Source organism: Acanthochromis polyacanthus, chromosome 1 (genome assembly GCF_021347895.1).
Source record: "Acanthochromis polyacanthus isolate Apoly-LR-REF ecotype Palm Island chromosome 1, KAUST_Apoly_ChrSc, whole genome shotgun sequence".
NCBI classification, from domain to species: Eukaryota; Metazoa; Chordata; class Actinopteri; family Pomacentridae; genus Acanthochromis; species Acanthochromis polyacanthus.
In genome coordinates this window covers 10,062,632-10,089,973 of record NC_067113.1, presented here as the reverse complement: position 1 = coordinate 10,089,973, position 27,342 = coordinate 10,062,632, and the positions used below count along the sequence as shown (strand labels likewise).

General features: G+C 43.0%; 1 protein-coding gene across 2 annotated transcripts in view; it reads left to right on the top strand.

Annotated features, from left to right (window-relative positions):
• LOC110951679 (peroxidasin) overlaps positions 1 to 26,338 on the top strand; it is a 73,027-nt gene extending 46,689 nt beyond the window's left edge. For both annotated transcript variants that reach the window (XM_022194859.2, XM_051957087.1), the window contains 9 exons: positions 4,540 to 4,697; positions 7,428 to 8,434; positions 8,526 to 9,022; positions 9,162 to 9,296; positions 11,798 to 12,006; positions 19,890 to 20,001; positions 20,180 to 20,309; positions 21,801 to 21,914; positions 23,635 to 26,338. In XM_022194859.2, the coding sequence (XP_022050551.2) occupies positions 4,540 to 4,697; positions 7,428 to 8,434; positions 8,526 to 9,022; positions 9,162 to 9,296; positions 11,798 to 12,006; positions 19,890 to 20,001; positions 20,180 to 20,309; positions 21,801 to 21,914; positions 23,635 to 23,778 (2,506 nt within the window). In that variant the 3' untranslated portion in view covers positions 23,779 to 26,338. The remainder of the gene's footprint in view (positions 1 to 4,539; positions 4,698 to 7,427; positions 8,435 to 8,525; positions 9,023 to 9,161; positions 9,297 to 11,797; positions 12,007 to 19,889; positions 20,002 to 20,179; positions 20,310 to 21,800; positions 21,915 to 23,634) is intronic.
• Positions 26,339 to 27,342: the final 1,004 nt, after the last annotated feature.

The window sequence follows — 27,342 nt, the reverse complement described above, 5'->3', positions numbered from 1 at the left end:
ATCCCGGCATTTATAGGATTCATCACACAGAGATCACCATGGTAACCAGGTTATGAACATTTCATGACGTGAAATTTAAACTAACTATTGAAATGCAACTATTTGGTAAAATGCCACATTGTAAGTGGTGTAAACGATGGCAAACTTCTTCTGCTCTATTTAAGTACTGTGGTAGATGTGTGTGTGCTAGGGCTGGACCCGAATATCCCGAATATCTGAATATTCCTTCGCTACGGCGGTATCCGGATATTAATTTTGGTACCGGAATATTCTCCCCACCCCCACCCCACCCCTGATCAGACGTTACCGGGCGGAACGAATATTCGGCATTACTGTCTTCCCTCCACCTTCGGCCCACATCGGCTCATATCGGCTCATCCCGTCGTGTGATCACATAAAGATATACACATATATCTATGACATATACACATGTGTCTATGTGATCACCCCCTCCTCCCCCCAGACGAAAATAGGAATATTCGGAGCTCCTCTCTTCCTTTCACCTTTGACCCACTTCGGCTCATCTCGCCGTGTTCGGCTCATCTCGGCTCATCCATTCGTGTTTATTACCACCACCCGAATGGCCGGGTAGCTGCCGACTCTGACGTCACTCTTCACTTCGTTGCATAAACACAAGACAAGATGCCGAAGAACTCCACTGTTTGAGAATTCTTCAGTTTAACTGAAGACAAAACGAAGGCAGTGTGCAAAATTTTGCGTCCGGGAGACCAGACGAATGGATCCAAATACTCAGGCGGGTCTCCTCCGGTCCGGGAGACTAAACAAATGGATCCGAATATTCGGGCCGTCTCCACCCCCATTGGACGTTACGGGACGAAATGAATATTCGGATATTAATAGGGCCTGAATATCCAGAGACCAGAAACCACTATTCGGGCCAGCCCTAGTGTTTGCGATACACTGCCCCCTGCAGTTTAGGAGCAGACACCACACAGAGTATGAAGCCACACATGTTCCTCTTGAGTGGATTTCCAAGCGTCTCATTTCCACGTGCCATGTTTGTGCGGAAAGTAAAACCAAGCCTTTACAATGATGCTGTGCCGCTATCTCACAATGATACAGAAATCTTTAATAAATCCATGGATCCAGACTATAAACCGCATCACTGCCAAAATCTAATCACTTCGTCCTTGTGTCATTTCTGACCTTCCCTGAAAAATTCATCCAAATCTGTTGGTCTATTTTTGAGTAATGTTGCCGACAGACAGACAGACAAACCAATGCTGATCATCACATGACTCCACCGCGTTCCTTTGCGGAGTAACTAAGTGTGATTAAAACAACATTTTCTCCCACAATAAACAATAATGTAAGTGCAACAGTTCTCCTGGTTTAAAGTTGGACTCACACTATGCCTGATGCAGGGCAGCCTGGAGTCTGGGGGCCGCCTTTCCTGGTGCATTTTTAATTGAGTTCCAGTTTGATACCTGGTATCTGTGTTGCTGCATGAGAAATTGAACTTTTCTTTCTACCAAAAGCAAAGCAAACCAAGTGAAGTCACCATTTATTTTGACAATGCCTGGCGTCAGTCCTTTAGAAGTGAATGAGAAGCGAGTCCACTAAAGCCTGCTTAACGCTAACGTTACATCTATCATCTGCAGGAAGCAAAGACAAACATGGCTAATTACACAAACAGCGCTTGATTTAAGGCCGAGAGGTCCGGTGGCCAAAATGACATTTTTTGGCCACCAACATACGCTAATTTAGACATTTTTAGGAGCCAAAATCAACTTTTAGTGGCCAAAAAAATTTAATCCTACTTTTTGCATCCTTTGTGCGTAATAATTTGTCTGTGTGTCACATGGAGATGTTTAGTGCATTTTATGTGCCCTTGGGCCTCTGTCATCCTCTGTAGCATGCCTGTTGGAACTTAAAGCTGCTGTCCGGAGTTTGAATCGCAGCGTCTCCCAGAACACTGTTGGTCCCACCCTCCCTCCCTCTGATTTCGCCCCTTTATTTGTGCACGCGCGCAGTACATGAGAGAAGTGCCCGGAGTGCTGCAGCATCTCGCCTGTTTTGCTGTTTTCCCCTCTTCTACGTTTAGTACATTTAGTAAATAATAAAGGAATTACGTTAGAATGCTGTATTGAGTCTAACTTGTCCTAATACCAAAATAACATGAATCTGCTAGGACGAACTAGTAAAGTTTCAATATGTGATTACACTCGTGTATCCCTCTCAATGACGTTTATCAAACTTAGTGCATTTACGCGTGTATATGTGTTACATTGTTTATTTATTTCTATCTAGAGTTCAGAATTGCATGACTCCTCTGACGAAGAGTATGTCCCAGACGCCCCAACATCTTCCTCCAGAGGTCGGGCATCTAAACGAAGCCGTCAGGCGGGCTATGGAGGCCGTGGTCGGGGAGCGACGCGAGCACCCCGAGCCAAAAAACGTCCTGCAGTCTCTTGGCCTGACAAGCCGTGGGATTGGTAACTTTTCTGGAAGTTGCTGAGCCCTGATGCTCTCTCCTCCACAAGCAAAACAAATGTGCACGCGGTTGCGTAGTGCGTAGCTCGCCCACCTCTGCATGGGCTTGCTTGCTGTGCGCGTAACCGTTGATTGACAGCATGACAAAGCTGAAGCTCGAACTTGATTGGTCGGCAGCAACCGGCGCTTTTTGGAATAACATGGGGGTCTATGAGAGGAAGGCGGAGCTCAGGAATAAATTTTCATATCGCGTTATACTAACTTTATATTATAGTATCGAACTAGACTAACACATTTAAGCTTTGTTAAACAATGATACATAAATTGAAAACAAATGGAAACTCCGGACAGCAGCTTTAACATAGCTGCATGATGAGTGGTAGTATTGCAGTGCTTGGTGCTGGGTATAGTTCTGTTACTGTTAAGAGCAGACCAAAATTGGAAAATGCCTGTTGTATTTGCTTCCTGCTAATTGCTTGCACTCTTTTTTCTGCACATTCCATTATTTTTTAGAAATTATATTTTATTTTTCAGCACTGCAATGCATTCTACACAATAGCCACATGGTCCTTAGCTAGGCAACCTCAGGAGGACCTGGGCCTGTACTAAGTACTGTACAGGAGTAAGTTCAAGAATTACTTGTGAATTCTTGATCTTACTGGCTCCATCAGGAGATGCACTAACAACCAGATTATTATGAAATCAAAGACAACACAGTACTTTGTCACACTCTTCACAGTTGAGTAGACTATTTAATAACACATATTCATGCTACACAAATGTAAAACATGTTCAGTGGCAAAACAGCATTGTAAAAAATATCCGAGCACCTTGTATAGTAGCTACACGTGTGACGTTTCTAAAAATCAAACAGTTTGGCAATCGGTTCAAAATTCAGCGAATAATTCCACTTTGAGATTCAGCAGTACCTCTTGCCTCTGTAGATGTCTATGCACCGCTGCCTCTGCTGGTCCCGTTCCGAGATGGCGGCGCTGCAGGCACGCCTCTCGACAGCCTATGAGGCGTCTACGTATGTTGACCGAGCGCCGGGAATCATGGGAGGTTAATGACATCATACAAAATGACTGTCCCCATGAAGAAAACATAGGCAGTTCAGCTCGGTGATTTTCGGCTAATACTTGGATTTGGAGGTCAGTCGCCAAAATCAAAATATTTTGGCCCCTAACCAGGGTGGTTTTTGTCATTTTTGGTCGCCAAAATCGGTTTTTAGTCACAAATGGCGACCTGGCGACCGTCTAAATCAAGCGCTGCACAAAGAATTTATGTGTAATGTTCCTGTTTCACACATGAATTGCTGAATTATAAAGTTTATCAACCTTTTCAATAGTTAGATAGTTTTGTTATAGAATACATTTTTGACTAAAAGGAAATTTTAATCGTGTTAAAGTATCACTAAAAGTGTGTTTCCATAGTAACTAACTTGGTTTACTTGTGCACCATGTACTTGAAATGTGCTCATAAAGTTGAATGTTTTTAGGTTGGGTTCTTTTTTTTTTGGCTTTTTTCATTTATTTTTTTCGTCTGGATATGTTGCATGGCCAAATGAAATTAAAAAACCCAAAGACCAACTCTGCTAGAGCTGGATTTCTGTTTAAAAGTAGTTAGAGGTGCACATAAAGCCTTCTAGTTGTCTTCAGAAGAGAGTAGAGGCAACAACACAGTCAATACACAAACTGAGAGGTAGATCTATGATGAAGGACAATCAGGTCATGAGTGGAACCAGTCAGATGTTTGTGATATTTTAGGCTTCTCTTTGTTTGAACTCTTTGACCTGCTGTAGATGACGCATAAAAAGCTCTGCCTGCATTTCCTGCCCTTGAACAACAAAAAAAAAAGATCCAGAGAACTGTAATTTCTCTATTTATTTTGAAATGGATGTTTTCTCGTGCTCACTTTTAATTAGTCTTTGTTTTGCCTGTTCTTATTCCCACATATCTACTCTTGTTCCTCATTGACTTTCTTGATTTTTCTTTAAATAACATCATATTTATTATCTCCTGTCTTTCATCACTCTCTTGTCTCCCCCTCCTTCCCTCCACTCCTCCCTACCCCTCATCCCTCCAGTCAGCCTCGTACCCCAGGAGAGCTGCTAGCTCTTTTCCGATATCCCCGTGATCCGTACACAGTGGAGCAGGCGCGTGCTGGGGAGATCTTCGAGCAGACTCTTCTGCTCATTCAAAACCACGTGAACCAGGGTCTCATGGTCGACACCAACGGCACCGGTGAGGCTAATGGCAAAGCACTGTGTTACTGGTGAAAAGGTCCAAGCAGGTTGTTGTTTCTTTTCTGCTTGATGCAGTGCATATCTGTCTCTGTGCAAATGTATAGAAGAATCTGTAACTATAAAGATTTAGTTAAGAGATCTACACTACTGTTCAAAAGTTTGGGGTCACATAGAAATATCCTTATTTTTGAAAGAAAAGCATTTTTTTTCCCATCAAGATAACATTAAATGAATGATAAATCCAGTCCAGACATTGTTAATGTGGTAAATGACTATTCTAGCTGGAAACGACTGATTTTTAATGGAATATCTCCACAGGGGTACAGAGGAACATTTCCAGCAACCATAGATAGATACTTTATTAATCCGGAGGGAAATTCAAGTATTCAACAGCTTACATACAACAACAGAAATAAGAAAAGTACAGAAATAGGCAGGTTAGTAACAGTAACATTAACAGTTAGTATATACTCTGAAAAACTTGCTGCACAGACCTATAAACAAAACTTCTAATTCTAAAATCTGTAGAAATAGTAAATGTATTAAAAGTCAGTATACAGTGTTTACACATTTCAAAGCACAGTGATTTCAAATGATTTCAAATGACTTGACAGGTAGTTAGAAAACCGTTTTATTAAACTACATAAGGTGCTTAGACCTTCTACAATCGCTTTGGACCTAATGTGATTATGACAGCAACCATCACTCCTGTGTTCTAATGCTACATTGTGTTAGCTAATGGTGTTGAAAGGCTCATTGATGATTAGAAAACCCTTGTGCAGTTATGTTAGCACATGGATAAAAGTGGGAGTTTTCAGGGAAAACATGGAATTGTCTGGATGACCCCAAACTTTTCTATTTTCTGTTATGTAAAAAAATGTTAAAGATTCACAAAGCAAACAGAGTAGTATAAGTGTCTCTAAATAAAATGTTCACATTGAAGATTGACCTGTAAAGCCCCGTGTTTACACTAAGTTTTGTTTAGATTGGGAATGCATGTGGAAGTTGAAATCTTTTTCAGACTTGAACTTATTTTCTTACACAAAACAAACATCGCAAGCTTAAAATAATAAGCTGTCGTGCTGCACCAACCTTTTAAAATTCCAAAAATGTCATCATATTTCATTGTTCTGAAATAGATACACATACTTATGCAAACAAATATTCACTGGTTCTTAGTTCTGGTCTTAGTTTAGACCAATGACAACACTCTTGGAGAATATACGTAGCAGTTAAGGTCCACTGGGGATTCAGTTAGAAGGTTCCATCCAGTTTTCTGAGTAAAATCTTGTGAAGGCAGTAACTCTTGAATTACCATGTTACTGTGAGCAACTGTTGGCTGTGTAGAAGCCCTCCATCTGTATGCCATTTTCTCTTAAGCATGGCCTAAGGGACAGAGACGTAATCATGGAGCAGTTGACGAGGAGCCTGTAAACATTTTTATTAGTCTAATGTCACACCGCACAGCACTTAACCTACAATCACTGTGGGCATGGGACAAATTCTAAAATGATTGCTGCTGGTGGACAGATTTTCTCAATTATGTATGCATTTAAGCAGCATGGGGATTGATTTGAATGTTTATATGCATAAGCATCTGACTTTGTATGCTTTGCCATATGCATGGAAAATGTCCAGTGAGCAAAAGAAGAAAACTTGTTCACAGTATTTTGACTTCGTGGTGCAGGATGAAAGCGATCATTGTAATCGAGGGTTCCAGTTAACATCACACGTCAGGTTTTAGGCGTATACAGAATTGGTCATTGTGCTTTGGACTTTTTCAGAATCCAAGACAATATCTCTATATATTTTTTATTATATTTGTAAAGAGTAATGCTGGAATAGTAGCATGTAACACTAAGAAGAGTTGCAGATTGTCTAGACAGAAATTCAGGTGAAAGTCAGTGTTGGGGAAAGAGAGAAAGGGAAAGAAATCGAGCTCTGCACTGTTTTCATTACTTATGCCAACAACATAGTTCATTGTTGCACTGGCCCTCACACCAAGCTAACAGAGATTTCTGCCCGTCAGCAGAAACAAATGTGCTGTTTTTATTGTATCTCCACTTGATCTGGGAGAGCAACTCCATTTCCCCAGAGTTTCCCCATTCTTTTTTTGAACTCACACACATACAGAATCATACTAAAGCACACACAACAATCCAGTAATGTGTGTAAATTGGGAATGGGGTGGGGGCTGGTTACGCCATTTAGACAGGAAGTCTCACCTAACCCTCATTGAGGTTGGTCGCACAAGCTTAACACTTGTTCCCATACATAACCGTAACACCACATAAGAGCCACACATTAATATGCTGCACATTGGAGCTTTATAGAGGAGCTCTCACATATCGGAGCGAGTCAGGGCATGTTTGTGACATACTGCGACCTGAGCCCTCAGGACAGGAGCTGCTTTCCATTCTCAGAGCCAGCAGCAACAAATCCCTGCATCTATAGCACATGTTTGACTGAGCTGTTCACACAGGACAGACTCACATCAACAACAATGCTCATTATCCATGCATGAAATATAATCATATGTCCAGGGGCATCAGCGGTCCATGTTGAAGAGAGGAAAAAGTGATCTAATTGACTAAGGCTAGAACAGCTTTCTTAATATGTTGTACTTAAAATATGTACAAATCTGTAATTTCTTTATTTTCACAAATCTCTATCCTTTTAATGTTTATCCAAGCTCTTAATGTGTTCCATTTGTGCTGCCTTTCCACAGCGTTTCGCTACAATGACTTGGTATCCCCCCACTTCCTGGATGTCATTGCCAATCTGTCTGGCTGCACAGCCCACCGCCGCTTCAACAACTGCTCTGACATTTGTTTCCACCAAAAGTACCGCAGCCACGACGGTACCTGCAACAACCTGCAGCACTCTATGTGGGGCGCCTCGCTCACTGCCTTTGAAAGACTCCTGAAGTCTGTCTATGATAACGGTTTCAACCTGCCCAGAGGGGCCACTGAGCTGCTGCATAATGGTTATAGGTTGCCACTGCCGAGGCTGGTGTCCACCACGTTGATCGGAACAGAGACCATCACTCCTGACGACCGCTACACTCACATGCTGATGCAGTGGGGTCAGTTCCTGGACCATGACTTGGACTCAACAGTGGCAGCCCTCAGCCAGTCACGGTTTTCCGATGGCCAGTTGTGTGCCCAGGTCTGCACCAATGACCCACCGTGTTTCCCAATCCAGTTCCCACCCAACGACCCGCGACAGCTGCGTAGTGGCGCCCGCTGCATGTTCTTTGTCCGATCCAGCCCCGTGTGTGGCAGCGGCATGACATCTCTACTCATGAACAGCGTTTATCCGAGAGAGCAAATCAACCAGCTGACCTCTTACATCGATGCCTCTAATGTCTACGGCAGCTCTCGGCATGAATCAGAGGAAATCCGTGATTTGGCCAGCCAGAGGGGTTTGCTCCGGCAAGGTATCATACAGCGAACAGGAAAACCTCTTCTGCCATTCGCCACTGGACCCCCTACTGAGTGTATGAGGGACGAGAATGAGAGTCCAATCCCCTGTTTCTTAGCTGGGGACCACCGTGCTAATGAGCAGCTTGGCTTGACCGCCATGCACACAGTGTGGTTCAGGGAACACAACCGCATAGCTACAGAGTTACTGAGACTGAACCCCCACTGGGACGGGGACACCATCTACCATGAGGCCAGGAAGATAGTGGGGGCCCAAATGCAGCACATCACCTACAGTCACTGGTTGCCAAAGGTAAGCCTTGATTTTAATGTTGCTCTGATATACTGCTTATATGCATTAACTGTGTTTTATACCACTGACTTTCATCTTCCTTTTCTCCTAGATCCTTGGTGAAGCAGGCATGAAGATGATGGGACCGTACGTTGGTTATGACCCCAACGTTAACGCCGGTATCTTCAATGCATTTGCCACGGCTGCTTTCCGCTTTGGGCACACCCTCATCAACCCAATACTGTACAGGCTGGATGAGGACTTCCAGCCTATCCCCCAGGGACACATCTCTCTGCACCGGGCCTTCTTCTCCCCATTCCGCATCGTCAACGAGGGTGGCATCGACCCACTCCTCCGTGGCCTCTTCGGTGTCGCTGGTAAAATGCGTGTTTCGACACAGCTTCTGAACACAGAACTGACTGAGAGGTTGTTCTCCATGGCCCATGCTGTAGCTCTGGACCTGGCAGCCATGAATATACAAAGAGGAAGAGATCATGGAATACCGCCTTATAATGATTATAGGACCTTCTGTAACTTGACCTCAGCTCAGACATTTGATGACCTCAGGAATGAGATTAAGAACCCTAATGTCAGAGAGAAACTGCAGAGGTAATTGTACACTCAAGATGATTTTTATTATTTCTAGACTCTTATAAATGCAACAAATGCTATATAATAATTCTGGACTGCATATTTTGAACTTATTTGATCTAACATGGTGTTCCTGACCATTTTGCCTGTATGACAGACTGTATGGAACTCCTCTGAACATTGACCTTTTCCCTGCCCTGATGGCTGAAGACCTGGTCCCTGGCAGTAGATTGGGGCCCACCCTCATGTGTTTGCTCGCAACTCAGTTCAAACGCCTGCGGGATGGAGACAGGTACAGTAAGGCCACAACACATCTCACCTCACCTAAGCATTCTCAAACACGTTGCCTGATGATGTGAAAGAATGCCTCTGATTCACTCAGGCAATCATGTTCATGCTCTCTTCTTGGTTGCATTTCCCATTCATTATGCTGTGTGTCAAAGTCAGGCATTTAGATTGTGGGGGGAAAAAAAAGACTAAAACCAGGATACACTGCCTGAAAAAAAAGTCGCCTCCTGGATTTAATCAAGCAAACAGATAAGATCCTTCCATTGGATAATTACTGCAGTGATGACAACAACTTCTTTAACCCTAACTGATGCAGTGAGGAGCTTCTCATTTCTTAAACAACCATGTTGGAAGACATATCCTGTGGTCATGGAGAGGATGTTAATCTGTCTCAGAAGGGTCAAATTATTGACCTGCATCAAGCAAAGAAAACAACTAAGGAGATAAAACTACTAAAGTCAGGTTAAGAACTGTCCAACGCATCATTAAAACCTGAAGGATAGTGGAGAACCATCATCTAACAGGAACTAATGTGGTCTGATGAGCCTAGATTTACCCCGTTCCAGAGTGATGGGGGCATCAGGGTAAGAAGAGAGGCAGATGAAGTGATGCCCTCATCATGGCTAGTTCCAACTGTCAGCCCTACTGAGGGTCTTTGGGATGCTCTGGAGAAGACTTTGCACAGCAGTTCAACTCTCCCATTGTCAATACAAGATCTTGGTGAAAAATTAATGGAACTCTGGACAGAGATATATTCTGTGACAGTACAGGGGCCTCATTTATTAAACATTGCGTAGGATTCATACTAAAGTTTGCGTACGCCTATAATACGAAAAGGGCGTATGCCCTTCACCCCTGATTTATAAAACTGTGCGTAAGCACAGCTGCACGCAATTTTTTGATAAATCAGACACCAGCTGGAAGATTGCACAGGTGGATCCACCTCACATTCCGCCCACAACACACCCACATTTTACCATGAATGGTCAATGCAAAGTAACTCATGAATGTATCTGTATATAAATAAGCTGCTGATCCACGGCATTTCACGCAGCGCCGGCCGGCAGTCTTTTCACTGCTGTGTGTCAGGATGAATGAATCATGTGTTGACCCAGGCCACCCTGCCACTAAATTTGTTATGATTATGTCCGATGTACAAATAATTTGTAAACTGATTGAATGTACATTTTTTCGGTTCACATAGACAAATTCATTTTCACTCGGGGGTTGTGGTGTGAAGCATGTGTGCCTGCGTGTCTGTACAGGGCTGATTAATGGTTGGACGCTCATCCTATTCGGCCGCATATGGATAAATTAACAAAATTCTTTACTTTTTTTTGGCCTTTTACTGTGATAGTTGCAGTGAAGAGTGACAGGAAATGGGGAGAAGAGTAGGGGGAAGACATGCATAAAAGTGCCGCGGGCAGGAATCGAACCCGGGCCACTGCGTCGGAGACCACCCCTGCAAATGGGTCTTCTGCTTTCCCCGATGAGCCATACGGGCGACGGGTGATCAATAAACAAAATTATTTAATAAAGATCACCGCACAGGCCCCAGATGTGGACCAGCCCTTTGGTCAAATGACCGAATGAAATAACGTTCAATCCGCCTCTGCTGATATATGAACATAGTTCTGCAAATACAGTCGTCGGCCGAATGACGCACTATATGAACATCTACAACATTGAGGGTTTATGATTATCCAGCTCTACAAGTCTAATATGTGATAACAATAAAGGTTTGAGATCAGTCTGGTTTCAATTCGCCACTTCATCCTCCGGCACTGCCGTTCCCTCTGTCTCCAGAATGTGCTTAAGCAAGCATCAAAGTTGGCGCACCGGTGCGCACATTCTCACGCCAAGTTTGTTTTAGAAATCACAACGAACACAGCGTACGCCATTTTCTACGCAAAGTTTGTGATTTACGCCCTGTTTTGTGCGTAAGCAAGCATCAAGAATCAAGGTTGGTGAACCGGTGCGCACATTCTCACGCCAAGTTTGTTTTTATAAATCACAATCTTTGCGTAGAAAGTGGCGTACGCTGTGTTCGTTGTGATTTCTAAAACAAACTTGGCGTACGCCACTTTCTAGCCCTGTTTTGTGCGTACTCAAGCTTTATAAATGAGGCCCCAGAAGCTTATCGAAATGATGCCACAGCAAATGAGTGCCGTTCTGAAAGCTACAGATGGTCCAATTAACTACTAGAGTGAGCGACTTTTTCTTGGCCGGACTGTGTGTCTTTGACTAAACATTTTTCCCAGTATTGATGACCAGATTATTCATGGGTATGAAATAACACATCTGTTAATATTTTTCTTAAGTGACCTCAACAGTACAATACCCTAAAGCTAGTAAAGCTCTGACAGTTTTTATGGAATCGTGTGAAATCCAAGCTGTAAAATTTATTATCACGTGTTTCTCCATCATTTGATTGTAAACAAAGTAAAACGCACGTTGTTTCATTTTTCTCCTTCACGTACACTGGCTATTTTCTATCATTTTCAGGTTCTGGTATGAAAACCCAGGTATGTTCACTCCTGCCCAGCTGACCCAGCTCAAGCAGGCTTCTCTGACTCGAGTGCTGTGTGACAACGGCGACAACATCACACGCATCCAGCAGGATGTGTTCAGGGTGGCCGAGCTGCCCCACGGGTACAGCAGCTGTGACGACGTCCCTCAGATCGACCTGCGCATGTGGCAAGACTGCTGTGAAGGTAGGAAGTGTAGTAGTCAGCGTGAGGCTTGCTTCTTTTGCAAAGCAGGGTGTCAAACTCATCTTAGTTCTGGAGCAACATTCAGCCCAAGTTGATCTGAAGTGGGCCGGACCAGTTAAATCACAGCATAATGACCTATAAATAAAGATGACTCCAAATTTTTCCTTCATTTTAGTGCAAAAAAGTACATCCTGAAAATGTTCACATTTAAGGAATGATCTTTTTACAAAACATTATGAGCAACCTCAAATATCTTAAGAAACATTAATTCAGTTTTAACACTATTCAGCCTCAGTTTATCATTTCCACATTACAACTTCCAGATCACAGAGTGTTGACAAAGGAACACAACATTTTGTCACAGATATCTGGAACTGAACAACCCAGTATTTTACTTTATGATCAAAACGACAAAAAAAGACAAAAAACAACAAAATCAACACAAAATATTACAAAAATTAGACAAAACAACAAATGCGAGAAACAAAATGACAAAAATGAGACAAACGACATAAAACAAAACAAAAAGAAGAGACAACAAATTTGACAAAAGAGTTTCAAAGGGAAAAAAAATGGACCCTAATGAGACAAAAATGACAATAAAAGGAACAAAGTGACAAAAAACACAAGTGAGACAAAAAGGAAACACAAAATGACAAAAGTCAGACTAAAAAAAGCAACAAAATATTACAAAAATGACACACAAAATAACAAAAGAACGATGAACAATAGAGTATTTTACCTTATGATCAAAACAACTTGTGATGGTCTAGAAATTATTTAAAATTTATAGTTTTTTAAATTTACAATCTGCAGTTAGTGTCTTCTCTATAATTTTACACTTCGAGGGCCGGATTGGACCCTCGAGAGGACCGGTTTTGGCCCACGGGTCGCATGTCTGACACCCCTGTCTTGGAGGATAGACCCGGTTGATTATCTGGGCTGTTTTTTAAAGACAAAGCCCTACGATATCTTTTGTTTCCATTAGATAAAATCATATTCAGGCACACTGGCCTCACAATAATCACTGATTGTTGGCTGCAGTTTTGAACTCCTTTTTTGAAAGGAAGGTTCTTCTTTGTGTGCGTTTAACTTGACAGCATTCCTGCCTGTATGGCTCAAATGTCCTTCACTGTGAATGTTGCTTGACTGTGTGAAGCCTGGAAGAAGAGATGAAACCTAGGAATGAAAGACTGCAAATATAGTACCTTAGTACAATAAAAAGGAATTCTTATTACAGTAAAACAGCATTTGAGATTATTTCACAGTTGCTTCAAGAAGAGTTACTTCTGTTCTACGTTGATTTGTACTTGCTGTGAAATGAGAACAAAATAAAATGTGAAGTCAAATTCCATGAAAGGTTATGTCTTTGCTGCTCTACTGGATCATCACTTTAGTAGAACAGCAGATCACTTCTTCCTCCATGACGTAACCAGTTCAGAGCCTTTCAGATGCTGCTGCTGATTGTAGAAGTAGTCTGGAGTAAGACATGTTTGAAGTGAAGTCCTGAATGTTTAAACATTTCACCCGTAGGTGCAGCGGTAAAGTGAAAAGGAGGCACCCCTGCTGGTGCAATAAATGAGCATGAGGATGCATAGTGACTGTTGACTTTTTGTCATTTATTATGTTCTCAGGTTGTCCGTTCTTCTCATTCTCATAAAAGCAAAATCTCAGGAACACTTTGAGGGATTTTCTTTAAAATTACCACAGATATCCACTTGGACTCAAGTCTGAACTGACTGGATAGTTTAGTAAGGTTTTTGGTAATAAATCCTTAAATGTCTAAAAGGATAAAATGGTTAGGTGATGACACCATACTGTTTCTGCCTCAGGAGCTGAAGGAGAGATTTAACCATATTTCTCATTTGGTCAGATACTGAATTGATGACAGTATTCATTAATGCCCACCTGATTCTAGAAAACACAGAATGAGATGCTGTTATTCTGTGCAAGCATATGCAATTGTTCTTAACGATGAATGGTGGGTGGTAGACTTGAAGGAGGAATGAATTTATGGGTACGCATCATCAGTAGTGTTCCTCTGGGTCATAGGATGCTTCGGACTTTAACACTATACACCCGCTCCAGAGGCGGCCAGCTGTAGGATGATCAGTCCTGAGGTTGCGTCCCAAGCCCAATTGGTCATGAGCCAGTGTGACTGACCGCATACCTCCCGTCGCACTACTTGGGGGCCCAGCTGAGGTCATTCCTCTTCAGCCAGAGCCACTGGCTGCTTCTTTCAGCTGCCTCTGACACAGCTTTGACAGCTGTGCGCTGGCTGTGGCCACTGACTCCCAGGTCCCTCAGAAGTTTTATGGTCGATGTTCCCACAAAACCTCTGCACCCAACTTCCACTGGGCGGATTTCAGCACTCCAGCCACGATGTTGAGCTTCTGCGGCCAGCTCAGAATACCGCAGGTGCTTCCGCTCATACGCCTCCTCCACGGAGTCCTCCCAGGGTACAGTGAGCTCGACTATGTGTACCTTCTTTATGGAAGGGGACCAGAGCACCAGGTCAGGCCTCAAGGTGGTAGTGGCGATCTTCTGAGGGGAACACCAGCTGTTTGCCGACATCTGCCAGCATCTTCCAGTCGCGTGCTGGGCACAGCTGGCTTCTCTCTGATGTTGTAGAGTTGCTCCTGCCAGCTCTGGCCCCTTCACGGACAAAAGCAGGTCCCCATGCAGTAGATGTTGACACTGGGAGGGCATTGATGCTGGATCGTTTCCTCTCCAGTGTGGAAGCAAGGCTCTTCAGGACTTGGTTGTGCCGCCAAGTGTACCGTCCTTGGGTAAGGCTGGTTCTACACCCTGTGAGTATGTGACGGAGGGAGGCTGACTTGGCGCACAGGAAGCATGCAGGATCTTCACCAAACCACTGATGGAGGTTAGTTGGTGTTGGAAGGACGTCGTATGTGGCTTTGATGGCAAAGCTCAGGCCCCTCGCATCCATGGCCCATACCTCCCTCCAGCTTAACTTCCTCCTTTCAACTCCTTCCCACCATGTCCACAGGCCCTGTTTACCTAGGGCGACTGCCTTGGCCCATCTTGCCGCCTCCTCCTGACGCCGCACTTCCTCCACCACCATCTTCCTCCACACAGGCGCAGTGGCACTTCTACAAGCTGGACGGCTAGCTCTTAACCCAAGACCTCCTCTTCCTTGCTGTACATTCCCCACGATGTCAGCATGTCTAAGAGCTGCTGTTGCATCTTCCACTGCTCTTGCTAGTGTCCACTTACGCCCTGTAGCCAAGGTTGGTGCATTGTCCCTAACCACCGGATCTTTAGATTCGTTCAAGGTCATCTGCAGACGTGTTTTGGCACACTTGAACTCCTCCGTAAGGCTGGTAAAGGGCAGCTTGAGGACACTGTCTCCGTAGAGGCCTATGGTGGTGAGGCAGCATGGAACTCCAAGCCACTTCTTGATATAGACAGTCACTCTTCTCTCCAGCTTCTCTACTCTTGAGATGGGCACCTCATAGACTGCCAGGGGCCACAACACCCGGGGTAGTAGACCAAACTGGAAGCACCAGGACTTTAACTTTCCAGGTAGTTGGGTATTGTCAATTGCCAGTAGGCCTGCATTGAAGTCTTTGCACAGTTGCTTCACTTGGTCTTTATCCTTCAGGCTTGCATCATAGCACCTTCCAAGGCTTTTGACTGATTGTTCGGATACAGTGGGGATTGGATCATCTCCAATGAAGAAACGCAGGTCTGCAGGCACTCCCTTCACCACTGAAATGCTGTGTGACTTAGATGGCTTAATCTTTATATGGGCCCAACTGATGTTCTCCTCAAGTTTCTGAGTAACCTCCTGGTCCATGGGACGGTGGTAGTCAGGGTGGTGATGTCGTCCATGTAGGCTCTGAGAGGAGGGAGGCGCCAGCAAGAGCCGAGCCTTTGTCCTCCTACAACCCATTTTGAGGCCCGAATGATGACCTCCATCGCCATGGTGAACCACAATGGAGATACGGTACATCCGGCCATGATGCCTACCTCCAGGTGCTGCCATGAGGTGATAAATTCAGGTGTAAAGAAGCAAAACTGCAGATCCTGAAAGTAATCTTTGACCAGGATTGTGATGGTGTCCAGGATGTTAAAGAACTTGAAGGCAGTCCAGAGGAGTTCATGGGGCACAGAGCCGAAGGCGTTCTCAAGATCCAAGAAGACTGCATGGAGGTCCCTTTTCTCCCGTTTAGCCATTTGGATCTGGTGCCAGATCATACTGGCATGTTCTAAGCACCCAGAGAATCCCGATATTCCTGCCTTCTGAACGGATGTGTTCACATACTCATTTCTGCGATGACTCCGAAGAAGATCTTACCCTCCACGTTAAGCAAGTCAATTGGGTGGAACTGGCTGATGTTCGCTGCGTCTTTCTCCTGTAAACTATCGTGTTTGTAAAGATCTGCTGGTTGGCTGCTGGGCTGAAGATGTGTGTAAAGCATCCACCTTTTCAAACTTGCGGCTTCTTCGCAGCGACATCCATATTCGAGGCATCGTCTGCTGTCATTGCTACAACTTTATGTTCTATCAGAGTCAGCTTTATTGGCAAAATGTGGATAAATTTTTGCTATTTCTCAACAAACACAATAAAAGTTCAATGAACATAGATATTTTGAAACCTCTGCTACATACAAAGTGTAACATCAGTTCAGAGATCACACATACACAAATCAATAAAACTACCTACATTTAATTTTGCTGCCATTCTCATTGAAGTAGTCTTCTTTGCAGTGATGCAGCATTCCCAGCACTCTTACAAAGCTTGTAGAGATTCCTGGAAGTCCAATTATGTAAGCATGTCAAGCATCATCTGCAGTGAACACTGAACTGTGTCAAAACAGTGACCCTTGAACTCAAATTTCATTTTGGGGAATAGGAGGAAATCGTAGGGAGGCAACCTTAGCCAATAGGGTGGGTGGGGAGAGAGACAATTGTGTTGTTGTGGCCAAAAAAAACTCATACATAATCACTGTGCTGTTACCAGGCAGAGTGCACTGGAGAATCCGCAACAAAAGCGAGAAACGGTAGCTCATGGCATTGAGCCACCGTTCAGTATATTTGCACAGAAACTTGTCCCCCAGACACCTCAGGATGTTACAGTAGAGCTCTGCAGTGATAGTCCAACCCTTTTCCGGTGCACAGGAGGAAATAACTAGCATGCTCCTGGTGCTCCTGACCTCTCACGTCTTAGCCGGTTTTGGACAGTGTAAGCTTCCTCTATGAAAATTCCTGTTCTTTCTCGTGGTAGCAGCAGTACACCCACGTTTCATCACCAGTGATCAAGTCTAGAATCTCTATTGTCATGCAGTTCGTTTTCACCAGTCACATAAAGAAGTGTTTTGGTTGTACCGGCTTAAAAGTCATCATTAAAAGAGGTGGATAGTAAAACATATATTGCATTTAAAAAGTAGTAAAAATATATTAAAAATAAGAAAATATTTATATTCAGTAAACTGATTAAAGTGCAGCAGTGTAAGGTGTAGTTTCAGTTCCATCTCGTCTCAGCTTTTAAAGTGAGTGTGTGTGAGGTTGTACAGAGTTTACAGCTCTGGGACAGAAGCTCTCCCTCAGTCTGATGGTTTGAGTTCTTATCGATCTGGACCTTCTTCCTGAAGACAGAGACACAAACAGTTTGTTACTGGGGTGAGTTGAATCAATGCTGCCAGCCTTTCTCTGGAGGCAACCAACATGACAGAGTCCAGGTCTGGCAGACGGCGTCCCACAATCCCACTGAGCTGTCTTTACCACCCTGGTCAAGTCCTTCCTGTCCTGCGCCGTGCAATAGATGTAGATGATTCTCCACGTGAAGGTTGTATCATTACAGACACAGAATGTGATGTTTACCCTCTGATTCAGCTTATAGTCCATGGAGAAACTGCAGTGGTTTACCTTTCTGGAGTTATAAAAACAGTTTGTGTTGCTGTTGAGCACAGAGTCATGCAGTCTCCTGCTGCTGCTTTAAACTGATCATAGTATGCTCTGTGCACACACATATCAAACCATTTCACAACTGTTTGATCACATTGGTATATGACTCTGGACAGAGGTGGAAATAAACTGCAACCTGATTGGTTACGTCCTCGTGCAAACACAATTGTTTCTTCTAGTTTGGACATGCAATCAGTTGTGAATAGAAAAAATGTCTGTGAGTCATGCAACGATTGTTTTAACCAAAGACTTAGCCATCAGAATGCTGGACTTTTTTTGATCAAACTTAACAGAATGTTTGTGCATTGTGGCACCCACAGCTGTTACAAAAGACTTGAAAGAGTAACAAGACAAGTCATAGAATAAGGATTAGTTTCGTCAACTCAAGGTGTAAGACTTTCGTGTTTACAAACTGCTCCAGTAGGTTTTTTTTAATTCTCTTGGTTTTTTCACTGACTCAATGTGAACATTTACAGCCTGCAATGAAACACTCAGCCAAAAATCTTTCTACCTTTTTTCCATTAAATCGCTCATGAAGTCATGCAAGAGGCATTGAGGGAAAAAGAGCATACAAATCACATGGCTCTATATGAACTCCAGACTCTACCCACAAACATGTATGATGTCAGATATTTGGGCTTCAGCCACCAGTGTTAGTGTCAATAACATTCCACACAGTTTATGCTTGGTGTGTACCAAATTAATGTTGGACATCAGTTTACAGTAGCTATGTTATGCTATAAGTGTTGGTATTTTCTAATAAACAAAGTCACATTACTTTCTTACCGACTTAGTTATAAAGCACTGCTGTCACTGGAAAACATGTAGTCCTTCAGTTTGGGTTATTTGTTGTGTTGTAGAAATGCATCTGATCATTAGTGAGAGAGTTCCCTTTTTTTAAAAAAAAACAACTTTTTTTTTACATATATGATTTGCTGTTCAGTCACATGAGTGAATGATTTCAGCTGATCTGTGTACACTGACTCATGTCTATTCAGAGCAGTATTCCAAAATTGTTATGCTGGATTTAGAAAGAATTAAGTGTTTATTTAGAGGTTATAATAAAAATGTTGAGCAAAAATAGTTCAGTTTCCAGTACTCAGGCAAGGCTGTTCATTCCCTGACCTTGTGTTGAGCACAGGCGTGTATTATGTATGTGTGCATTATGTACAGACACCGAATCACGTGACTTAAATATTAAGCAAGCGATGTTAAGTGATGGGACTCAGAAACACCCCCACAATTTAATAAATCAAGTCCTGATAAGTCCTCAGCGGTGGATTTGTAGTAGGATCGCTATCATGTGATCATCAGCAGGCAGCTGATGTAGTGTTCACTGGTTGTCATGGTTACAGTGACATCAGTGCTATCTCACAATGATACAGAAATCTAACAAATCTGTGGATCCAGACTATAAGCTGCATCACTGCCAGAATCTAATCACTTGGTCCTTGTGTCATTTCTGACCTTCCCTGAAAATTTCATCCAAATCCGTTAGTCTGTTTTTGAGTAATGTTGCTGACCGACAGACAGAAAAATGAACGGCGCTCGTCACATAACTCCTCCACGTTCCATGGCGGAGCAACAATCATGATGTGACATTGGTCAAAAGTTTGCATTTTGATTGAAGGACTGAGCTGCTTTGCGGTTAGGTGGCCTCATCAATTCATTTTCTATAGACAGCAAGCTACAGTGGACAGTTTTTGAGAATTTTTTACTCACTTTATCAGGAAACATATGATGCTTCTTAATTACTCTTGGTACAGCCTGGATTATTTCTCTAGCTGCTTTGGTAAATGTACTGTACAAGAAAAGAGCAAAGCTCAGAAACAGAGACTATTCAGCTGAGAACAAAAATGTGGTTTTTTTTGGTGCCATATTCTGTCAGCCTCTGTAATTGTTTTTCCTCTGTTGGCTAACTGCAGTGTGTTGTGTTGTGTTTGACCCACCAGACTGCAGAACTAAGGGTCAGTTCAATGCCCTATCGTACCACTTTAGAGGACGTAGATCAGCTGAGCATAGCTACACAGAGGATAAACCTGCCAACAGCATCCAGGAGAACAGGTAAGACAGCAAGGCAAACATCAAGAGTTAATGTACAGAAAAACACCAAAAGCATCCTTTGCAATGGGGAAGCAAATCATGCATTTATGTTGATACCAAATGCTTAGCAGGACTTTGCGGTGTCAAAGAAATAGAATATCATTTTCTATGTTTTTGTATGTCTTTTTTGTAATTGCAGATCAGAGGAAGCCCTAGGAAGTCTTGCAAATGTTACTGTGACCTCCAAAAAGAGCACTGAACCCTCAATTAATGACTTTCAGGATTTTGTGTCAGACATGCAGAAGACGATCACAAGCTTACGAAAGCAGGTATGTTTCTGTATCTAGACCAAGAGACCGCAGTTTATCCCTGTGCATTTGTTACTCTGGTGGACATTTTACTGCAGTGGTGGATGGGAAATGGTAAAGTGGTCAGTCAGGTTTTCCACTGTACTACCAGACTAGTACTTAAACTAGAATTTAGCTGTTGTCACACAATGCTCTGTGAATGACCAGAGACATGACATTCAGTGTCATGATATTATCTGATGACCAAAGCTGAAATGTAAATTTTGCAGCAAATCAGAATGATAATTCATTTAAGAGGAGCTCAGGCAGACATTCTCAACACACACATTCAGTAAGAACATTAAAACCGCTGACAGTTGAAGTGAATAGCATTGATTACTTCAAACAAGGTGACGTGTTGGGAGCTGGAAAACCGACAGTGGAAGGATCTGAGCGACTTGGATAAGCTCCAAATTACAATCTTGCATCATTTGATCAGAATATCTTAAAAATAACAGGTCTCAAAGGGTTTTCCCAGGATGCAATGGTTGGCACATACCAAGAATGGTCCAAGGAAGGACAAGCAGTCAACCAGGCGGGTGTCTGAGGCTAACTGATGCCTGCTAGAAGTGAAGGCTGGTCCATGTGGTTTGATCCTACAGCAGAGTTGCTGCAGAACAAACAGCTTAAAGCCTCATTGCTGCTCTGACAGAAATGTGTCAGAACTCACTTTTTATCGCAGCCTATGGAGTAGCTGCAGACTAATTAGTGTTCATTCTGAAGTATTCACCCCTATAAGCTCAGACCTGGATCACGGAGCGATAGAACAATTCTGGTCTGATGAAGCCCCCCCTTTTTTTTACAACATGTGGACGGATGGGTGCATGTGTGTCATTTATCTGGGAAGAAGTCTAGTCCTCTGAGGCAGCTTGAAGCTCTTGACAATGTTCTGCTGGGAAATCTTGGGTCCTGCATTCATGTAGAGGTTGCTTTGACACATAGCATCTACTTAAACACTGCTGCAGAGCACCTACATCCCTCCATGGTAGCACTATTCTTTGATGCCTCTTTCAGCAGGATAATACTCCCTGTTCAGTTATGGTTTGATTGCCATAACCAAGATCTCAGGGTGTTGGCTTGGCCTTCGAACCATCTTCCACAGGTCTCTAATCCAATCAAGCACCTGCTGGATGTGCTGAAAAATCAGGTGTGATCCAAACGACAAGCTGCAAATAAATGTCTTGATACCTGATACCCAAAGACACCTTCAACGGTGGGTCAGAGCTGTTTCAGTGACAGGAAGGGGACCAACACAGGTGGTTTTAATGTTGTCTGATAGCTGGACTGCTCTAATAAATTAACTTTGATCCAGAAAGGGAAGGTTATGTGTTAAATGTGAAAATGGATTAAATGAAATGATTTTGTGTGTTTTCCATGAACATGTCAGTGACAGTACACACCCACCTCCCTTCCACATTTCCCTCAGAGGTGCATGTTGTCTGATTAAATGTTCTTTTCTTTGTATTTTTGCAGATTAAAAGACTTGAAACCCGTCTGAGCAAGACTGACTGCACTGATAGTGAGGGACGGGAGCGAATAGATGGAGAACGGTGGAAAAAGGACTCCTGCACCATATGTGAATGCAGAGTATGTTAACATTTACGTCAACATGCAGTGCAGATGGTTTACACACACATTCATGTACACAGCACTTAATTCTTTTATTTTACAATCTCAAAAGTTGATGAGTTCTTCTCTACGTTACTCACTGAAGACAGGCTGAACATCAGAACCGTTTCCAGCTCTGCACTCTTTAGATTCCCCAGTTCCTCTCTGTCTGTCTCTTCTGGACGGCTTTCACCTCTTCAGGCACCTTTTGGCAGAACTTTCCTCCTGGCACCGGTGTACCAGCCACTTATCTGTCTTCATTCTTTATCTCTGACACTCTGTCCATGCCAGCTGCTGGCAGAGATGAAGGCAGCCTCATGCCAAACCAAACTGCCTCTGATCTTCTTCAGGCCTCCCTTTCACTCAAACCACCATGTGTTGTTATCTTTTCTCTTTGCATTTCATTTTGCTCACCACATCTGATAACACACTTGTCAGTTTCTCCTCTATGTTCATCTCTCCCCTCTTGGCATCCCCAAAACTATCTTCTTCCACCTTCCAGACCTTCAAGCAGTTGTAGGAGTTTTGTAATAATTAAACTTGACATGCTGAAACACAGTGAGGACTGTCTGGGAAAGAAAAGCTGCTGCTGCTGCTCTAAAACAAAGCACTTTGTCGTCCTGTTCAGCCTTGTTGTCAAGCACTTTGAGGTGAATCATCCTGTATTGTCGATGCAAAACCAAAGCTTGAGACTATGCCAGTGTTTCTCAAAGTGTGGGGCGCGCCACCCTGAAGGGGCGGAGAGGCACGACAGGGGAGCACTAGCGACTGGGAGGAAAAGGTCTGAACTAATTAGCTCAAATATTGTTTTAACATCGGCCTGTTTTTCACAAACTGCGCTGGCCATTTCTCACTTTACCAAGTATGCATGTACTACCGAGTCTGTACTTGGCAAGTATGGACTCGGTAGTACGGACTCCCAAAAACAGGAGAACGAATTTGCAATTGGAGCACCAACGTACTTGATGATGTCGTCACCTTGGCTCATCTGCTCCGATTATCTTTACTGAAAAACAACCAAGTGGAGTCAGATATAATAACACAGCCCTGCATGTTCATGGTTTCATATAAAAACAGTAAAAAAAATATGTGTGTGTGTGTGTGTGTGTGTGTGTGTGTGTGTGTGTGTGTGTGTGTGTGTGTGTGTGTGTGTGTGTGTGTGTGTAAGATTTGTAAGATTTATTGACAGCTGTAGTTTGTGATGCAGTTGAACTGAACCGTCTTATTCTCAGTTCTATCAGTGGATCCACAAAAACTTTTCAGAAACTGATCACTGAAAAAATATTAAACGTTGTTGACACCGTGTAATGCAGAACGTGTGTTTTGTCTGATTACACCTTATAGACAGGTATGGATAGGTTTACAGTTCTATTATTATTTTATTATCTTTAGGTTGCATACAGAATCACCAAGAGCAAGAAACCACACAGAGTAGCTGAGGATCTCATGTTCCCTGCTGCTCTTGATATGATGTCAACAATGATTGATGAGACAGCTGCTGTAAAACTGATCTTTGGCCAAATATCTGCCTGTGGGGAGTGAAGGCCTCCCCCTCCCTAAGAATGAAGTTTCCCCTTAATTTTTTGAGCAGTGTAGATAAAACACTATCAGGTTTGTGTATTGTGGCACTTTTTTCTTGGTAGGATCTTGATCAGGGGTTAATTCAGGCTAATAACGCTCCGTCTCTTGTCCTCCACAGGGCGCCCAGGTGACTTGCTTTGTGGAGTCTTGTCCAACACCTGAGTGCAAACGGCCCGTCAAGCTAAAAGGCTCCTGCTGCCCCGCGTGCCTGAAGCAGGCTGATGCTGACCGGAGGCAAAAATCAGACACCCGCCTAGAATAACCCTCAGGACCCCGGCAATCCTCCTGACAAACACATGTCTGAGAGTCAGACCATCAGAATCAGACATATCGAGAGAGAAGATGAGACTCGTGAGGGTGTGCTGATCCACAGCCACTAATCACCTCGATGGACCCAACAGCCTCGCCTCAGTGTTTTTTCTTATTTTAAATTTTGTTTTCTTTGATCAGGGGAGGGGTTGAATTTTTTTTCCTCCTCGTTTCTGCTTTCAGCAGCCTGAGGCTTGTTTGGAAATCCTCTGGCAACAAGCCAGCAATCACTAAATGGATATATTTCTGGACCGATGGGCAGATGAATGGATGGATGGATGGATGAATGGGTGGATTATAAGCAAGACGGACAACCCTCTCCTCCTTGCTCACTAAGGCTTCTGAAGTGTATAGCAGTTGTTGGCTCTCCTGCGACTAACACTTGATAACAAAACGCAGGACCAGTTGCTGTTGATGAGCAGGAAAGGGAAGTAGATAGAAAGTTGGCAGCCATTTTGTTGTCTCACAAAATTTTCTCAGGTTAGAGATAACGAAAACTGGTGCTATTTTCCCCTTTTTTACTATGATTAATCACTAAATATGAACCTTCAAAGTATTGTCTTTTGTATGCAAAGCAACTTATATAGACTCAGTATGTCTTTTATTGCTACAACACATTTGAGAGGATTGTTTTATTCAAACTAAAAGACTTTTTTTGACTAGAGTTACTTCATCTATTAATCCATGGTGCTATCTATCATGTTATGTACTTTTTTCCCTTTTGTATAAAAATGCTTACATATGAAGATAATGTGAAGCCCTACAAAAATGTTTGTATTGCAAAAGTAATGTCTACTGATTCCTGCTCCTGTCTCAATGGATCACTTGTTAACCTACTTATTGTCTGTGCTGGCCGGTCCCGAGCTTGAGTGAGGTGGAGCCGTGTGGCGCTCTCCATTGCAGGACACTCGATCCAGCTCTCGCACTGTTGTGCTCCTTTGCAAGTTTCATTTTGCTTTCAGAAAACAGTGAAAGAATATCCATTTTTACCACTGTAATGTTGTGAACTTTATCCCAGTATTTTTCTAAAGCCAAATGTATGATTTAGTATCTTCTAAAATTACACAAATAGCATGTCTCTATATATGAAACTATGTATGAATGTTGTAATGGTCAGAATGCAGCCTTTGGTACTGCTAACTCTACCACAGCAGTATTCTCCTTCTGACCTGCTCACAGTTGGTATTTATTCATGTATAGACTACAGTACGACTGAAGGACTGCCTCTCTATCTGCTCTTCTCTGCTGCAAGGACCTGCAGCTTTCTAGGCTCCAGTTTACGCAAGGACATGCTTGCATGCATTCCTTTGTCAAGCGTCCACTTTGACTCCTCCTCTTCCCTTTGAGCTTTGGTCATGTGTGATGTTTCCCCCTATAAGGGTGGCCTTCGGTGTTGATATAGGTTAGGAATGCTTACCCAGCTCATGTTTCTTTGCCATACTGAAGATTTTGAGTGTGGAGTGACGTCATTCAGCGGAGCATGTGTGGAGTGCAGGCTTCTCTCGCCCTCTGACCCTCATTCCACTGTAATGGAAGCCATATGAGAGGGGAGGCAGGGGTAACGTTGGGGGAGGGGTGCTGATGATGGGGATATAGTATCAATCACAGCAAGTCTTTACCATGTTGGTGTCGTGGGATGGATCTGCCCCTCTGAGCTGGCCTTTCACATGTGCTGTACACAGACAAACACCACTCCTTGTACTCCATGCACTGGTTCGCTTAGTGTAACACAGGTGATATTTGTGGTTTTCCTGTTTTGCTTCGCTCCTAATTGTGTTGAAGCAGTTCTAGCATTCCTTCCCATTGTTTTCTTTTTGTGGTAACGTCCTGAGCAAGCGTCTGTCACTAAACAGAAATAATACTCTGCGGAATGTTCCATTCAGGATTCCAGAAGGATTACAGGGCTGGAAGTCACACTGGTCAATTGGTATCATATCATATGTTCAAATATACTGGACAAGTCAAACTGTCTGTCTACAGTTGTGTATTTCTGACTGTGGCTTCTACTATAGTACCATGTTGCACCATCTGAGTAACAACGTGTGTTCTAATGTGTGTATGTGCGTGTTTTATTGAGTCTTCTATTTCATTATATTATCATAAACCTTGTGCATGGATGAGTGTATGAGTCTCTTTCTGTCTCAGTAACAGGCTAATTGCATTTTGGCGAGCGCCCCAAGGTTTGGCTGCCAAAGCACTGTGAGCTCTCTTCGTTACCTGTCTTCATATTAATGTATCTGTTGTACTAGTTCATTTTTATTTTCTGTTCTCATCATGGTTCCCCATCTCTTTTTTTCCCTCCCTTATAAAAGTTCCAAGTGTTAGTGGAATGCACTGCTCTGCGAGACTAAACATGCTTTACCTACACAGTCCCTTTAACCAGTGGTCAATGTGGATATACTAGTACCTATCATGACAGTTGTATTGTACCTTTGCCAAAGAATGGTTTGCACTGTAATGTATGCCTCTTGACAGTAATAATAAATAAATAAGCCACATTTTAATTACAGTAATGCATGTTGGCGCCTGGTCTTTTTTGCTCCACTCCTTGTGGATGAGATCAGTCTTAAAGACATGAGCTCATTAATGTTCTGTTAGAGCTCAGACATCAGGCGATTTTGATGCTGCTCATCACAAAACACCTTAAAGTCCCTCTCAAGTAGTTGATTTAATCCCTAAAGACAAATTAAATTCAGATTCAGTACAGTCGAAAAGTTTGGGGTGAACCAGACAGTTTCATGTTCTCTATGAAAACTCCCACTTTTATTCATGTACTAACATCACTGCACAAAGGTTTTCTAATCATCAATGAGCCTTTCAACACTATTAGCTAACACAATGTAGCATTAGAACACAGGAGTGATGGTTGCTGAAAATGTTCCTCTGTACCCCTATGGAGATATTCCATTAAAAATCAGCTGTTTCCAGCTACAATAGTCATTTACCACATTAACATCTGTCATTCATTTAATGTTATCTTCATTGACAAAACTGCCTTTTCGTTCAAAAATAAGTACATTTCCAAGTGACCCCAATTTTTTTGAACAGTAGTGTATTTCAAAGTTTTTTCCGAGAAAATAGCCCCTTATAAATAGCGGGCGATTATCAGATGCGGGCGAGTTTACATTGCAGGAAAAACAAATCCAGTGGACATGTAGCTTTGGAGTTACTGGTTAGCCTCAGTATGTTTTTGGACTGTGGGAGGAAGCCGGAGAAAACCCACACATGTACAGGGAGAACATGCAAACTCCATGCAGAAAGATCACAGGAAGGCCAGGACACAAACCGGGGATCTTCTAGCTGCAAGGCGACAGCACTAACCACCAAATCACTGTGCAGCCAGATGGGATCTTTAATTATTGAACTAATTTAGTACTTTACATTTGACTCTGATTTATTGTGTTAATGATCCTGCATTTCCTTAGGAGCCTAAGGTACCGTTTGGTATTTGATTAGCAGCGTTGATAATCCCTCTACCTCCTGTTTCTCTGGTTCAGCCATGTTAGTGGGTCTACAA